Here is a 16,943-nt window from a genome sequence, read left to right on the forward strand (position 1 = left end):
TTTCCTTAACAGTGAGGTGTTCCGCACAACTACAGGCTGGTTTAGGTTTGGATTTATGACATGGGGCAGGGCCACTGGGTGGCCTCCACTTTGTGGGTTTCTGTATTCCAATTAACTTTATCACTAGTTAGGTGCTTTATATTAAACTGGTTCCTTATCTGTGGAAAGCTATCCAGAATAATTTTTTTTAAATGGACATCAAGAGAAAGAAGTAGGGCTTGGGGCGGGCATGGGGTGGAATGGGGGTAATTGGTGAGACTTCTAGAACTGAGAAAAGAAAAATGGCGGAAGGACACTTTGGGGAAGGACATTAATAAGCAGCATTTTCTATTTACCCAGCTTTACTTGTCCAGAAATCTTTCTCTGGTTACGTCGTTGTTGTGGTGTATTAGCTTGTGAGCCACCCGCTAGTTTGCTAAAATCTCTTCAGCCACATTCCCTAGATTCCAAAAGCACGAATCATCTCGCCTAGGCCTTCCCTCCTCCGTGGCAGATGCCCTGTTACCCCTTCCAGCCTCACAGGTGGATCATCCGCTGGGATCTTCTCTTCTTTTACAGGCCAAGTAGCGTCTGTTTCCTTTTACTGTGCTGTCTCAAAATGAATAATGCCCAAAGGGGAGCTACTTCTTACAGAAAGATTTTTCCTACAAAGAACTGTTAATAGCACGAGTTCGCTGGGTTTTACAGTCTGTGTGGGACTACCAAATACTGAAGTTTTGGAGACTTCTTTACTTGCTCTGTCTTTCAGTGTTTAAGTAGAGATTGGTATAGATTTTCCTTTTTAGATTATTTGATTTTTATTTTGAAAAACTAATTTATTTGCGATATAAATTCATCTTGCATGTTCCTGCTTTAGCTTCCATTCTGTAAACTTCCTGAGAATGTGTACTCTTCAGTTTTTCTATACTCCTGAGTAATGGCATGTTTCAGTTTTTCCTTATTTCAAAAGAGTCAACAAAGGATATCTGGCCAACAGTCTATTTTAGGCAAGATCTTTTTAAAAATTAAAACGTAACATTAATACACAATGATTTAAATTAATATTTCAGTATAAAACATAAAGCGAGAGAATCTTTTTTTCTCGGAAGGAATTTTTACTTTACGAAGAATTTGACCATTTGGGACTGTTCAAAATACTCTGCCAGGGCCCTCTGGGAGCCGCTCCCATCGCCTTCGTGGAAAAGGATGAAGAAGACTCGCTGCATCCAGCGTCTGAAATCCTTATGTTTTCCAAAGTCCCTTCAGTAGCTTTGATCTGTCTACCTTTGTGTTTTCTTGACTTAAGCAGATTTTTTTTTAAAGTCATATGTTCAGGATTTTTTGAATTTATCCAGTTTTGTTATTTTAGAACTTTAACAATCATAATAATATTTTCATGTCTTTTCAGCCACATTGCACTCTAAACTTTTTTTTAAAACTACCATGAGCACCAAATTAATATCGATTAGTAGGAGAAGGAAAATGAATTCCAAATGACAACTAACTGACTTACTGATAAAAGTTTTACAGCAAAGTCATTTGTAAACTGGAGGATTCTGTACTGTTCTTGCTTACTGTAATGCCTCAATGAAATGGAAATGAGAGGTACTGTCTTTAAGTGAAGGTGGACATTATTCACTGATTTATGGATAGTATTTCAAATATAAGTGCCGAGTTTTCTGCATTTCTGATAAAATATGCCAGTCACCATTCTATAAATTAGCATTCACATACTTCTTCCAGGTTTATCGTCCTGAATTCACTTTCTCTTTCCTCAGAGGATGTCCTGAGTAAAGATGCTGGGGAATGTGCAATATGCCTCGAAGAACTGCAGCAGGGAGATACTATAGCACGGCTGCCTTGTCTATGCATATATCATAAAGGGTGAGTTCATTTTTATGTTAAACGGCTCAGTATTAGAGTGAACAATCTTTCTCAAAGTGTTCAGCATTGTAGTTAGGGCTGAAAAGTTTGCTTCTTCATGAAAACTTTCTCTTCTTATTTCTTAAAAAATAATGTCCTTTCTTCCGTGCTAGAACTAAGATTCAAGCCCCCATCAGTCTGCATCCCGAGATCTACCATTCGTTCAGCTTTACTGTGCCCCAGGTGCTGTGCATGGCTTCTGCCGTAGGTGGCCTCACGTCAGCCTTGTTAACAGCCTCATTTCACAGCCGAGGAACTAAGCTGCAGGGCCCTAGGAAAGCTCTCCTAGGTCCCGTGCCTGGCAAATGGAACCGTTGAGACTCCAGCCATGAAGTGTCACCCCAAAGCCCGTCTGGTTTCTCATAAACTATGCCTAGTTTCAGAGCAACGCTGGGAAAATTAAACACAAAAAGTTGTACCTCATTCCTTTCAAACCAATAAAAGGAATAAGGTACAACTGAATTTAAAAGTGGGGGGGGGGATAGGGTTGGGGAAAAGCATAGAGAAAACAGCAATTAGTACAAAATAAAGAGATGAAAGTAAATTTAGTATCAGTAAATCTAAGTAGAACAAACAAACCAGTGGAAAACAGATTGAAAGATTGAGATATGCTGTTAACAAGCAGCATACTTAAACATAAGGATATAGAAAAACTATGGAAGTAAAGGAATAGAAAACTAAGCAAATTTTAATTAAAAACTGACAAAGCTAAATTAGTATCAGACAAAATAAACTTTTGTAGCAAAATATTATTACTATGATATGACGATAAAAGGGTATAAATTTCTAATTTTCGTGTACCTAAGAACATAGTCTCAAAGTAAAATATTTATAGAGTTGTCAGAAAGAAAAATGCAAATTCATCATAATAATGGGAAATTTCAGTACACTTCTCATTCAGTAAAGCAGACGTACACAAAATGAGTTGAGACCTAGAAAAATTGAAGACAGCGGAGAGGACAGAGTGGAGTCCAGACACACGCACACGCGTGCGGAGCGACAGACAGCTTAGCACGGGACTGAGAGCACGGACTCCTGCGAGTCAGGACTCCCAGGATTTGAATCCCACAGCCACCACGGGTTCACTATATGATCTTGATCAAGTCCCTTAGTTTTTCTCTCCCTTGATCTGTAAAATGAAGCAAAAGTACCAGCCTCGTAGAGTGGTTAAGAGATTTTAAATGAGTTAGATTTTAGAAAGTACTGACACATAATACACGTGTTTGTTAAATATGTGAATAAATGAAAAAAGTGACTTGCCAGAGGTGGTATTACAGTGTAGTAGAGAAAGGAGGAACTGTTCAATGAAGGATACTGGGATCGATTGGTTATTGATAAAGAAAAACAATTGAATCTCTATCTTATGTTTTAAATAAGAATCAATTCCATATTGGCTAAACATCTGCCTATGGAAACGAAAATCCGAAGTGTTAGAACGAATATAGTGAAATGTTCTTGATAAGGAATTGGGGACGAGGGGCTAAAATACGTCTCCCAATGGAAACTTTATAGGAAAATTGATAAATTTGACTATATTAAAGTTTAAAATTTTATTGCATTGTAATACTATGAAAAGGTAAAAAACCTGACCTCAGACTGAGTTTTTTTTCAATATACACAACAGCTAAAGTTAGTATCTGAAACAATACTCTTCTTTAGCAACTTTATATAATGCAGTTGGCTCATTGCAGTTGGTAATTGGGAGAATGGTGACAATAAAATGAATGACAGGACCTTCCTGGTTCATACATAACATTTCTCAGCACATTAATGTTTTGCTCCATCAAATAAAAGCAGATGAAAGCCCGTTCACTGAACATGCTGGCGCCGGGTCACTTAGGCCACGGGCTTTATTTCGCAGGTGCTCGCTTAGTGCATAGTTCTCAAATGTTGTACATTGGCTTTTGTCTTCATAACCCAGCAGTATCGATCCTTTCTTAATCCTCATTATGTCAAGCTAACTTAACCCATGTAAAAGAACCATCCTATATTTACAGGGGGCATTTTGTTTATTTGGAACAAACACATCTTTGTTCTAGTTACAAGGTTGTGATATTTCACTGGTCTGCCTTTACCCTGGATTTTTCCCATAAGCCCTCTTAACTTTTAAAGTACAATTTTGTAGACAGAAATGTTCATCAAAAAAGTATATAACACAGCTTAAATTCTGGATAGTAACTTCCTACACATTATTTTTAAAAAGCCAGATCAAAATAGAACATTTGGCAAAAATTGTTAACAGTCAGTTGAGAACAAAGGAACCCCAGGTGGCCAGTAAAAATACAAATAAAAGTTGGTGAACTTGGCATACAGCTCTGTAATAGCAGTAATTCCACCACGAGGTGTATGTGCTGGGCGAATTCTTGGTCTAGAGCTCTAGCATAGTACTGCTACTCAACACGAGGGTGCCCAGAACGTTAACATAATACTGTCTTCACTGAGAAAGTCTTGCAATGATGGGAGAAGAAGGAAAATCAGTGTGCTTAGTGGCAAAATTAATGTGTGTTTTGGCTCAAGCCCCCTCGTCTCATTAAGGACCAAATGAAAGCTTGTGGATCAGCACTGCGTCTGTGCGGGCACACTGGGTAACGCTGGGCTATCCGGCATGTATAAGAACGTTTACAGCATCATTAAAAGCGTCCATCAGTGAAAGAATGGATACATAAATTGCAGTATGCTTTGTAACAGAGTACTGCACACAATGAAAAAGTAAAACCCAGAGCCCGCAATTGCAAATCTCAAACAAATTGAAAAAGTAGTTAGAAAATTGAAAAGGTCAAAATAATACATATATATATGTGTGTATATATATATATATATATATATATATATATATATATATATATACACACACACACACACATACATACATAGCTACAGAGTGAGGAAATGCTTAAGAATGAAAAGCACCAAATTCAAGATAGTGATTTCCTGCTGGAGTTAGAAGGGACTATAACATTTAAATAATGTGGGTTGATAGCCATTTATGCGAGACGAACCTGGCGTTTTAGTTTTTATTTATTATTATTATTTTTAACACCTATGGCACCTGGTATTCCTAGATGGAATCCCATCCAAGTACTCACCAGGCCGACCCTGCTTAGCTTCCGAGATCAGATGGGATCAGGTGCATTCAGGATGGCATGGCCATAGACAACCTGAAGTTTTAAATGGTCACTTGCTCAAAATGAGCCAAAAGACATGGTTATAAAATAAGAAGTACTCATTTTAGATCACACAGGTACTGTGAACTGTTAACGCATCTGGAGTATCTTGTACAGTAAGAGGAGTTCTGGGGGATGCGGGGACCTTTCGAGCTGCGTGAGCAGTACAGAGGGCAGGCTGAAAAACAGTGTGTCATGAGCCACGTCGAGCATGTTTATTTAGATGACAAAAGTCTTAAATGGCAACAGAAATTGTTTGAGATATTTGAAAGAATATCATGCAGCTGACATTTTACCTTTTTTCCTTTTAATTTCATCCATCTTTTTTGCCTACCAACACATCCTCTCAGGATATGAAAATGATAAATATTAATTTTGCCCTTCAGCACTTTACCCAAGCCTTCTCGCTTCGTGGCATACGCAGACTTGATATGTGTCAACAGTGAGAACAGTGAACAGTTTGAATCCTGCTTGGGTAACTTCCTAGCTGTTGGGCAAGTTACTTAACCTTTTCAAGGCCTTGAGTTTATCATTTATCACAGTGAAACAGAGCTTTCTGCAGTGACGGAAATGTTCTATATCTCTCACGTCTAGTAGAGTAGCCACTAGCCGCGTGGCTGTTGAGTACATGAAATGTGGCTAGCGTGACTGAGGAACTGCATTTTTCTTTTATTTTTATCATAATGAATTTAAATTTAAATAGCTGCACATAGCTACTGCACTGAACAGTGCAGATCGACATGAGGATAATTAAATGCACCCTAATATTTAACTCCTAATACAATCATGAACTACATCATAAATGTGTATATTGCAGCATGAGATAGAATTAAAGTATGTATTTAATACTCATGGTCTTATGAGTATATATGGTCTTTAAAAATACGGTCTTTTAAAATACGCAGTATTGTCAAGAATTAAAATTTAAAAGCTGTTTTGATTACATCGACAGGTGGCATGAACAGGATGATATTTGCATAAATGAATACCTTTTGAAGAGACACATATCTTTGCAGATTTGTCATTTCATTTTGAATATTGGTACAGTGATATAGTTTTTTAGATTCTCTTTTGATAATGATTGTTGTTTAAATTTTAAAGTACTTTATAGCATAATTATGCAAAAATTATTTCCTTAACTGCTTAGAATAACCAAGATGTAATTAAACACATCTTTATCCTTTACTTACATATGCTGAATATTGATCATTTAAAATATTTAATTTTTCTTCTGCACAAGTATCTTAAAGTTAAGAAGTAAGCATTTTTAGTATGGCTGTCATGATGTAAATAATTAAACATAAGTGTTTCACTTTTCTGGTTTTCTTTTCTAGCTGCATAGATGAATGGTTTGAAGTAAATAGATCTTGCCCCGAGCACCCGTCAGATTAAGCATCAGCTTCCTGTTTTGTAGGTAATTATCTCTTTTTCTGTTTTAATTGCTTTTTAAAGTGTTATCTGAATTGTTTTGTTCTTAGACACCATTTTTATTCATTCATTTACTTATTAAGGCATGCATGTGTGTGTTCCAGACATTGCGTTAGGCTACTATATAGAAAACTCAGATTAAAAGATGACATAAAAAACAACTTTCTTGATTACCGAAGAGAATCTTTACTCAGTAGAGTAATTTCTACATGCTTGGTACTTCAAAACACGTTAACTTATTTCATTCCGGTTTAATACTTAAAAAAAAAAAAAAAAAAATGGAGCACCTATCATGACCCCGTCTTACCGGTGAGAAACCTGAGGGTTGTTAAGTTCCATGAAGTTAAGAAGCAGGTTGCACCAGCAGTCCAAGGTCATGTAGTAATCAGCCAACCAAATTCCATAATCTATCCATCACTTCCCAGGTATGTTCTTAGGTAATGCAATATAATATACTTCTAATCATAATTGTGAATATGAGCTCAGTATTTACTATTCCCATTACACAGATAAGGGAATCAAGTTACAGAAAGGTTAAGAAGCCTGACTCATGGGTCTAGGTCACATAGCTAGTTCCTTAGTAGAGCTATGATTTGAACTCAGGCATTCTGGTTCCAAATATTGCGTTCTTAGCTATTTTGCTGTTATTTGGTAGGAACATTTTCTTCAAAAATTTGCATCATTGATTCATTCATTGACTTTAATCTTTCATCTTTGTATCCTCAGCATATAATATAGAACCTTTCTATATAGTAGCACCCCCCCAAAAAAATTGAATTTTAAACCAGAATTTATTTTGCTCTGCTCATGTGGTTTATTCACAATTCTGCATTATCTGAAAATGTTTAGTGAATTGAATGATAACCTCACTTGAGTATGACCCTTTTTCATATTCCATGAAGTGAATTAATTGGCATCATTTAGCTTTGAAAACATAATTACTGTCTTATATATACGAAAAGCTTTTTATGCGAAGACTTACAGAAATGAAATAAAACAGTGAGTTTTTACATCAAGGCAGAACTTTCAGCCAGTCCTGGAATTGTTTCAGAAGGAATTAGAATCTCTTTGTTCAGAGACTCAAGACAGTAACAGACAACAATCTTTTCTGAATGGTGAAGACCGAGGGCCGGGAGCTACAGCAGATAAGATCATGTCCTGAGGTCTAGTCCTGAGCCGTCCTCTCATTTTCTTTTACTTCAGTAACTCTTGGTCTTAAATTTGAGGTGTCGAGATAATAAGTGTATTCAAGGAATTCTGTTGCTCTTCATGAGCTTAATTTAGTAGCAGCAGATTAGAGATTAGAACATACAGGAGGTTTGAGGCATACTCTTGAGGTATTGTGGGTTCGGTTCCAGACCACCACGATAAAACAAATGTAATAAAGTGGGTCGCACAGTTTTTTTCATTTTTCAGTACATATAAAAGCTATGTTAATACCATATTGTAGTCTGTTAAGTGTACAGTAGCATATGTCTAAAAAACCCCAACATACATACCTTAATTAAAAAATATTTTATTGCCAGAAATGTTGCTCATCCAGGAGAAGCAACTCCTCATCCATCGGAGTTTTGTCGGGAGTTTTGTCGGGAGATGGCAGCGGTTCAGTCACATCCTCAGGCTCCACCCCTGAGGCTAATTCTTGCTGTTTCCACCACTTCTGCAGTTACTTCCTCCACTGAAGTCTCAAACCCCTTAAAGTCCTCCCTGAGGGTCGGAATCAACTTCTTACAAACTCCTGTTAATGTTGATATTTTGACATCTTCCCATGAATCACAAATGTTCTCAATGGCATCTAGAATGGTGCCTCCTTTCCAGAAGGTTCTCAATTTATTTTGCCCAGATTCATCAGAGGAATGACTATCTCTGGCAACTATAGCCTTATGAAATTCATCTAGTGGCTAGTTTCAGTGACTGTTTTAAGCTTTAATTGGTCCTTCTATGTCCTCGATGTGTTCTTTTGCAGAATACCAGTTTTATGAGTTTTTAGAATACGAAGTGTAAAAATTTACAGTAACTGAAGCCATGTTTATGGGGAAATCGATGTTGTGTTTCGATTTCAGTTACTGTTATAGACCACTGCTTAAATAAAACATATCTACTTTTACACAGGTTTTCTTCTCTTTTCAAGATGATACAAGCATCTGTCTCTGGAAAAAGAAAAAACGCAGGCATACTCAGCCAGAAATCTGAGTTCTGTGAGACTCAGTCAAGGCAGAGACGGACAATCATACAGGGAAAAAATCCTGCTCAAGAGAGGACGTTTGCCACAGAACTCAGTGTACCAAACATGCTTATTAAGGACACACAGGGATTTTGAAAATGCTGCACATCCCTTAATAGTCAACTACGTAGGTAATACTGATAAACATTTTGTATTCAGACGCCAAAGTTAACTGATTTAAAAGTTGATTTACTTTTTATTAAGTTCTGTAGAGCTGTACAACTAGTATTTTGATTGTTTTTTAAGTTTTTTTTGGGGGGGGAGGGGGTCTCTCTCTTTTCCTCAACATGTTGTTTCTGCTTTCTTCTATTCTTAAGTTGAAGACCACATAATTTAATTCCTATAAATTAAAGTCTTAAATGTGAAACCAAGAAATGTAATCAAGCAGTAAAACATTCTCGAATGTAGACCATGATCTCAAGTTCTTCTATTCTTTCCCCCCAAGAGTGGAAAATAGACTTCTACACAGGAAAGCTAAAATATGTTAATATTTTAAATTAAAGGTTTAACGTTATCAGAATGCAGTCCAAAGAGTAAATCAGGTACACAATTACATGTTAATTAATTAAATCTAGGATTGTCTGCTCAATTGCAATCGATTAAGTATACCGTTTCCACTTAAAACTGCTCAACAGTGAATCATCTTGCAGCTATGCAATTTTAAAAACAATATGAATTACCAATTTTAAGTGCTGCCAAGCTACAATAACTTTGTTTTAACGGGTATTTTTATTCTTTTCATGTAATTATTTTATTTGTGCTTTGCATCTCCAGGCAGTTTTTCCACATTTGGGTAAAATGCTTTAGTGGATTGTAAACTTAATAACTTATGAAAAAGGTAAAATAAAATTTTCTGGAGTGGAACTTGGACTAATTTGAGGGAGTTTTATATACTTCTAAAAATCAGAGTATAATTAGTATGCTAGATTTATATCAATTTGCATCTTTAATTTTCCAGATAATCTGGAGGTTAGTATTTGATAAATGGTTTTTTAAAGCAAATATGAAGATTTTTGTTAATTTATAATTTATTGTTATTACTGTAATTGAAAATGTTATAGAAATTTTAAATTTAGTTTTATGTAGAAAGAAATGTATTAAGCAAAATTACGTGAATAAATATTCCCGCAAACTACATCTGAATGGTTAAAAAATACTGGAAGAGACCTAGGAGGGCTACGATAGTGAATGTCTTTTTTTTTTTTTTTTTTAAATATCAAGCATACCAATAAGATTCATTTTTTCAACATAGGGAAAATGTTATCGGTGAACATTAAGCATGCACTTTACTCAGTCAGTATAATTGAAAAATGCAAAGTACTGTCGTTTCCTTATTTTAAGCCTCCTTTAATGTACTTAAGTATTTGCTTTTCTGTTTAATGCTGCTACTCTTATTCTTCTCATTTTTTCTCTTGCTTCTGTTTCATATTTTTTTAAAGGGCACATACAGGAGCAACCGCTGCTACCCAGAAAACGTTTGTGTATCATTAACAATTAAAATAGTTTTTAGTTGCTTTCTTTGCGATTCTAGACCAGATAACATTTTCCCTGAAGTTACGCTGTGAAATAAATGCCTTTTGTTATGCTGCAATAGATAAAAGAATCCCAAACCTTCATCGTGACAGCTGACAGCACAGTTTCAGAGGTGCTTTTTTAACCAGTTATGGAAAATATTTTTCCCTCAAGGAAGATATTCTTTCCTTAAATTTTTTGTTATCCGGAAACCTTAATACGAATCCATTTTATTTCACATTTTCAATTTTGTAAGCTTTCTCTCTCTCTCTCACACACACACACACACAGACACACAGACACACAGACACACACACCAGGAAAAACCTCTTAGAATGTGAATAATTCATTTTTTTCTACTACTGGTATAATGTTATTTTGCTGTATTCAATTCTTAAAGGAACAGATTTACTATATCTGTGGTAGCTTACTGTTAATATTCTTCTGGAAGTTAATTTTCTGATATGATCTACTCGTTGACTTTTAAAATATCTTGGCTTAAGTTCTCTTTTCCTTCTTTATCCTATACAATATCCTCAGAGTCTGATTCTCTGTTTGTTATGAGGTTCTGTGCTGCAGCTGCTACAGTAGAAGTTCCTGTGATTTAAAAATGTTCAGTGTTTGTCCGTGTCCAGTGCTACTTGATTATTATGTTTGTCTAGGACAGTATTTACTTAATTCTGTTTATAGTAATCCCTTTTTTATTAGAAATTACAAAAGTTTGCATTTTTTACTTTAAATTCAGTCTCCATCAATGATATCCCAAAAAGCAGAACTGAGAAATTGAAAAGAAAATGTTTTTAAAGCTCAGATGCTCCAGTTTTTATTCATCGTTGCTATTCTGGAAAATATTATGTGATATTCTATATAATATCACTTATAATATTTGTAAATCTATACACGACACTGAACACTGTAAGTAGGACATAAAGTCAAGTTAGATCATTACTTGTATAGCCGAAACTACTGACAAGTGAATATTACGGAGACGAGATTGAAAGCCTAGGTTATCAAGTTGGTTATGGCTTTCCAGGTCTTTGTAAATACTCGTTTTCAAATAAGATCACACTCGTGAATATAGAAAGCAGTATGTTTTGAAATTTCGCTTTAGTGCCACTCTTTTCTTCCGAATGGATTTCTTGTCAGTCCTGACTCTTATCTTACTTTGACTTGGCTTCTTCCCCGTCCCCATCCCCCACCCCCCACCCCCAGAATGTATAAGAGATAGCAAAATTATTCTTTCTTACTTTTGACTTTTTTGCCAGAGAAATAGGCTGAGTAAGCATAGTCTTAGTCTGTGTTTTTCAGATCTGGTTATAAATCAGATATAGCTCGTGTTTCAAGAGCAGTGTTTGTGATTGAAACATGAATTATGATTTCCATACACGGTTTTTGTGTAGTTGACACAACATTCACAGTGTTGTCGACTTGCAAACCATATAGGTTTTGGTTTCTTAGTACGAGTCTTATATTTCTTTTAAATGTTACACAATTATTATAGTTTTCACCCACTAAACATTACTGGAATGAGCCCCGAAGTGCCCAAGGAACATCCTCGGCATATTTGCAGTATGTATTTTGAAAAGATTTCTGTTTAAATGAGTTAATGAAAATGGCAGTTGACTTTTCATTGCTTATTTTAATTTCTAAACTTGGGTATAGTGACTTTTAAGAGCAATCATTTAAATTAACATAGCAAGACATAGGGGGATATACCTTTAAATGAAAAAGATTGTAAATTCAATGTAAATATTACCTAATTTTATTTGCAAACTTGGAGAATGAAAGAAGAAGAATTTCCTAACAATAAGCTACATTTGAACAAAGCATGAAACTGTTAAAATTCAAGAATAATGGAATTTACCATCTGACTGACATCCACATTATGTATTGATAATAATATCCAAATCATCTTATTCTTTCTCAGAGGAAGTTTCTGTATAAACCTGATTATTGGGAACTTTGTAAAACTACATTGAGGTAAATGTTGCATATTAAATATGAGTATAGTTTGTTAGTTTTGGAAAGTCTTCTAATTCATTTGGGCCATTTCCTTGCAATTTATTTATCTGAGGTGAACTTGGTACATATTGACAATGGGTGGCTGTATGTGGCATGTCCCAAATATCTTGTACCGATATTTTCTAAGTTAAAAAATTCTAGCATGCCAGTGTTTTGTCCTTGGCCCATTCCCCCCTTTATTTTCTGAAGTATGTAACTTCTAATGTTTTCTTTGCTATATCGTGAATAGCAGTAGTTAAATTCTTTGTTTTACTGTCTACTTTTCATCACCACTGGGATCTTTTCATTCAAAAACTAATTTGCTCCTTGGTTTTCTTTAGAGGAAGTTGCTACTTGGTATACTCCTAGTAGTGAGTCTTATTCAGGACCAGCTAGTAAAACTTCTTTGGAAATAGATAATACTTTGAGTACTATATTCTGTAAATGCTGTGCTTAAGGCAGGAAACCAAATGTTCCTTTTAAATCACAGAATTCCTGTATTGAATGGGAGAAATACCTGGTCTTTTAAGTCAGATGATTCTCTCTGGAAAGTAAAAAGCATTGAAGAAAACCAGATAATGTTAAGATTTAGTTTTAATCGAAAATGCAACATTACTATACTTAGAAGAGTTGGTATATTTTCAGATATTTCAGGCATTATAAATTTTAGACCAGTGGCTATTAAGATAGAGTGTTGGTTGCTTGTTTATAGAGAAACAGAGAGCGCCATGCATAAGTTCACATCCCAGAAATAAATGAAAATTTTGAAAGTGGTATTGTAGTATCTGTTAACCAGCAGTGTAGTTAACCAGCAGTGTACTTCTTAGCTCTGCCCTGGACTGTGAGGCACCTGTCAGAACCCCAAGTCTTAGAATCAGAGTGACTGATTTCTCCTACTTCTAAATTCTCAGGCCTGCCTTTTTGATTTGGTATGCTGAAATCGATAGGCTCTGATTTATGTTTATAAACTCACAGTTCTGCTGGTACCCTCTTACCAGCGAGCATGGTGCCAGCATCTTGAAAAGATTTCGTTATTAGTCAATAGCATTTTGAGCCACCTGTGTGCATATAAGACAGGTAGCAGGCTCTATAGGGAAATATAAAAGAGATTTTGTAATTTTATGATGATAGTAATCTTTATTATTACAGCAGTTCATTATATTTTATTTCTTTGCAATGACTATATGAGTTTCATTGTTTGAAAATGAAGGTAATAATAGATGTTTGCCTTTATTGCTTTGTTCATGATTTCCACAGCCCTTCTGTATTACCTCTTTATTTCCTCTCTTAGAAAGTATTTTTATGTTAAGTAAAGTATCAAAAACATCAATCACAAATATAGAAACTGTATTAGGAACAACTTGTATTAGTATGTTCTTCACTAAAATGGAACAATTCATCATTGGTATTTTTAATAAATAAAACTTCCAAATAATTTTGCCAAATTATCCCATTATTTAGAGGAATGATTTCAAGGAAATTTGTTATTTCTACCCAATGTCTAGAAGTTGACAGTACAATAAAACGAAGAGTTATCCGAATGCTGGAAGTTCTTTATCGATTTTTGTACCATAACCACAAAACTGAATCCAAAAGTATTAGTTAAAATTTTGTAATCGCTGAAGAAATGACTATGGTGTTAATGGATAAAGAACTCTTTCTTCATTACCTTAACCATGTGTAAAGTTATACTTTGAAATTTATGTTTTCAATAGTGGAGTAATTGATCTTTTCAAACATAATATTCATGGTATAAGAGCTGTTAAGTTTTGTCATATAGTGGTCAAGAACATGGATTCCATCTGGAACCAGGCTGCCTAGTTTTGCCATCTCCATGACATTGGCCAAGATACTCGCCTTTGCCTATGAAAAGGGGTAATACTACTGCTTTTCTTAAAGTTGTCATGAGGATTAAATGGGAAGGTACATGTATGCACCAGAAGCATGGTAAATACATAATAAACAATAAGAATATCTGTGCCCATCTATGAATGAATCATTTTTGTCATTCTCTCCAGTCATGAGGTGTAGGAGTCATGCCTTGGACCTTAACTGATATGTTTAAGAAACCTAAGTATAATAGAGGATCGTGAGTTCCGATCTTCCCTCTTGATAAAATGTAGAGATTTACTATTTGACAATTATATGTGAAAGCGCTACTTGATTCTGTAGACTGTTAGGGACCAAAAATATAGACATCAAAGATTGCTGGCCTCTAGGAACTTATTAATCTTTAGTCAGTGAAGCAAATAAGTGAACAAGCATAGAATAGAGAGTCGCACATGCTGGGACAGACATGCACGCAGGGCATCGTGGCGGTAGTAAGGAGGGTCATTCAGCTCAGACAAGGTAACAGGATGATTAAAATAAGTCTTTAAAAACAGATCCTAGTTCCAGGAGATGTGGGTAGACGGACATGTGGAGTGGGAAGTTTGGGAAGGGTATTCCCAAGGCAGAGGGCATAGCTCATACAAGCATGACGTTCTTGGAGGGTTGCTGTATCTAGAGAGGTGAGCAGGTGAAAAATCACAAAGGTGCATATGTGCGAAAGTATGATTGAAGGATTTTAAGCAGGACAAAGGTAATCACATTTGCCCTGCAGAGTAGAGAGGGGTGAGACTGGAGGCAGAGACGCCTGTTAGGAAATTTATAGTAATTCAGGCAAGATGATGGGCAAGACTAAAACAATGACAATAGGGGAAAACGAAGAAGAACTTAAAAGATTCAGGGAGTAGGATTTACCCATCTTTGTGTTTATTTAGGTGTGAAGGATGAAAGACAATACCAGGACAAAAGACAATACCAGGACAACTCCCAGTTGTACTTTTTTCATATCTTAGGGACTATACCTAGAAGACAGAATATCTCTACCTGAGGAAAGCTGATTATGCCAGAAGTTTCTGCTGGAGAACCAGAGAGAAGGAATACCAATTTTGATATGAAGGAATTGGACCTTACATGGGAGGCAGAACCTTGAGAGAGAAGCCAGACAGGAATAGTTGGCAAGTTGTGTGAAAGCAAAGAAAGTGTGTGTGTGTGTGTGTGTGGCAGTTCGCATTCCTGAGGTGTCTAGACACAATTGTTGTCAGCACCCTTAGAAGAATCAGTAAGTGTGATAAGTGGGGTGCACTGAGCTCATTTAATGATGTTTCGGTTGGTTGAGTTGGACCTCTCCCAGCAACCCCCTCCCCTCCCCTCCCCTCCGAACCTCAGGTGCCTGTTGGAGTACAGCCATGCTTCCTCAGGTTTGCTGAGCGATATGTTGGAATGCACTCTGAAGCATCTTAAGGTTTTCTCTTTGGATCATTTGTTCCATACTCCATCCATATACCAGTCTTCTTGGACATTTACAACAAAAGAAAGCTACTGTTGTAAGCGGAGTCTTTGTAGAAGTAGACAGACAGGAAGGGTGAATTCTGCTGTCCCGATGGGTGCTGCTGTTGGCATGGGCTAGTTAGGCTACGCAAGGGGAGGACCAGAAGAGGTTGATTAGTTTCTGGAAGACTATGAGTTGCCATTGGCTACATTGTGATCTTTGTTAAGCAAAGGACAGAAAATGACTGATAAACTTACATTTAGCTCCTGGAAAGCAGCAGAAACTTTGGGCTATCCTTGTATTAGATTAGGTCAAGAAGTAACATCTTCCCCGCCCCCCGCCCCCCGCCACCAACACACACACACACAGATTGCCTAATCTAATACAATATATCCATGGGAACACAAATCCAAGCTTTCATAAGTTTCTCCCAATTGGTTCAAGGTACTTCTGTACTAGAACTTCCTAGACCCGGAATTCCTTCAAGGCAAGGCCTATGAGAATGATAGAAACTTAACTATAGGGAATCATCCTGAAATATAATTTTTAAAATATACACAAATATCATTGTATGATTTAAGATTTGATTTCCCACATAAAATACAGTAAATTTAATTTTTCTTCAGTACCTTGACCCTGTAATAATAAGACAGAGTTGTGAAATTCTGCCGTAGAGTACCTTATTCTTAGAGTTCTTTTCCATGAACTTATGAATTCAGTATTCATTATTTTGTGACATTTAAAAAGTATATGACCAAAAAATTATTTTCCCAACAAAGTCAGTTTGAGATTTAAATGCTTTCTGATTGGCTTGATATTTTAGTAGCTGGGTAACTAAAAATAAAAGTGTTAGCAATGTAAATTTATATTTTAGAAAAGTATCAAATAATTGTATGTCACAAACTTTTCAGAGTAGCTCATTAATAATTGAAATGTTATTAAATCTGTAAATGTTAAGGGTTTCATTATCCAGCTATTGAGAGGATGTCTGTCTACCAAGGAGTCAAACAGCATCCTGTTCATCCATTGTTGGAACTCAAACACCACAGACTTAAAGGTCTTCCCAGGGCATTTAAATATCCTATTATCATTGTAGCATGTAATCAGTATAAAAATTATCAATGAAATATTTTGCATGTTTTTTGGCCTTGGAAATCCAGTGTCTATTTTAAATTTATAGCACATTTGTATTTAGAACTACCTATATTTTAAGTGCTCAAGAGCCATATGTGACCAGTAATGTCAAATCAGACATAGATCTGGATGACCCTAGGAGGTTGGTTTTCTACTCCTAGCTATCCTTACCTGAATATTTTTGAAGGTCTTTTAATTCCAGCTTCATGGAGACCTGGGTCTCTCAAAGTCAATTTAGCTACCATGCGTGAGCCGAACTGGT

General features: G+C 35.9%; 1 protein-coding gene and 1 pseudogene across 3 annotated transcripts in view; one reads left to right on the forward strand and one right to left on the reverse strand.

Moving 5' to 3' along the window:
* ZNRF2 (zinc and ring finger 2) overlaps positions 1-13,687 on the forward strand; it is a 70,983-nt gene extending 57,296 nt beyond the window's left edge. The window contains exons 3-5 of one of the 3 annotated variants that reach the window (XM_036230439.1): positions 1,758-1,863; positions 6,401-6,480; positions 8,626-13,687. In XM_036230439.1, the coding sequence (XP_036086332.1) occupies positions 1,758-1,863; positions 6,401-6,458 (164 nt within the window). In that variant the 3' untranslated portion in view covers positions 6,459-6,480; positions 8,626-13,687. The other 2 variants (XM_036230440.1, XM_016123823.2) reach the window with 2 other exon arrangements.
* On the reverse strand, positions 4,940-5,057 carry LOC118610828 (annotated as a pseudogene).
* Positions 13,688-16,943: the final 3,256 nt, after the last annotated feature.

Source organism: Rousettus aegyptiacus, unplaced genomic scaffold (genome assembly GCF_014176215.1).
Source record: "Rousettus aegyptiacus isolate mRouAeg1 unplaced genomic scaffold, mRouAeg1.p scaffold_m13_p_13, whole genome shotgun sequence".
Taxonomy (NCBI): Eukaryota; Metazoa; Chordata; class Mammalia; order Chiroptera; family Pteropodidae; genus Rousettus; species Rousettus aegyptiacus.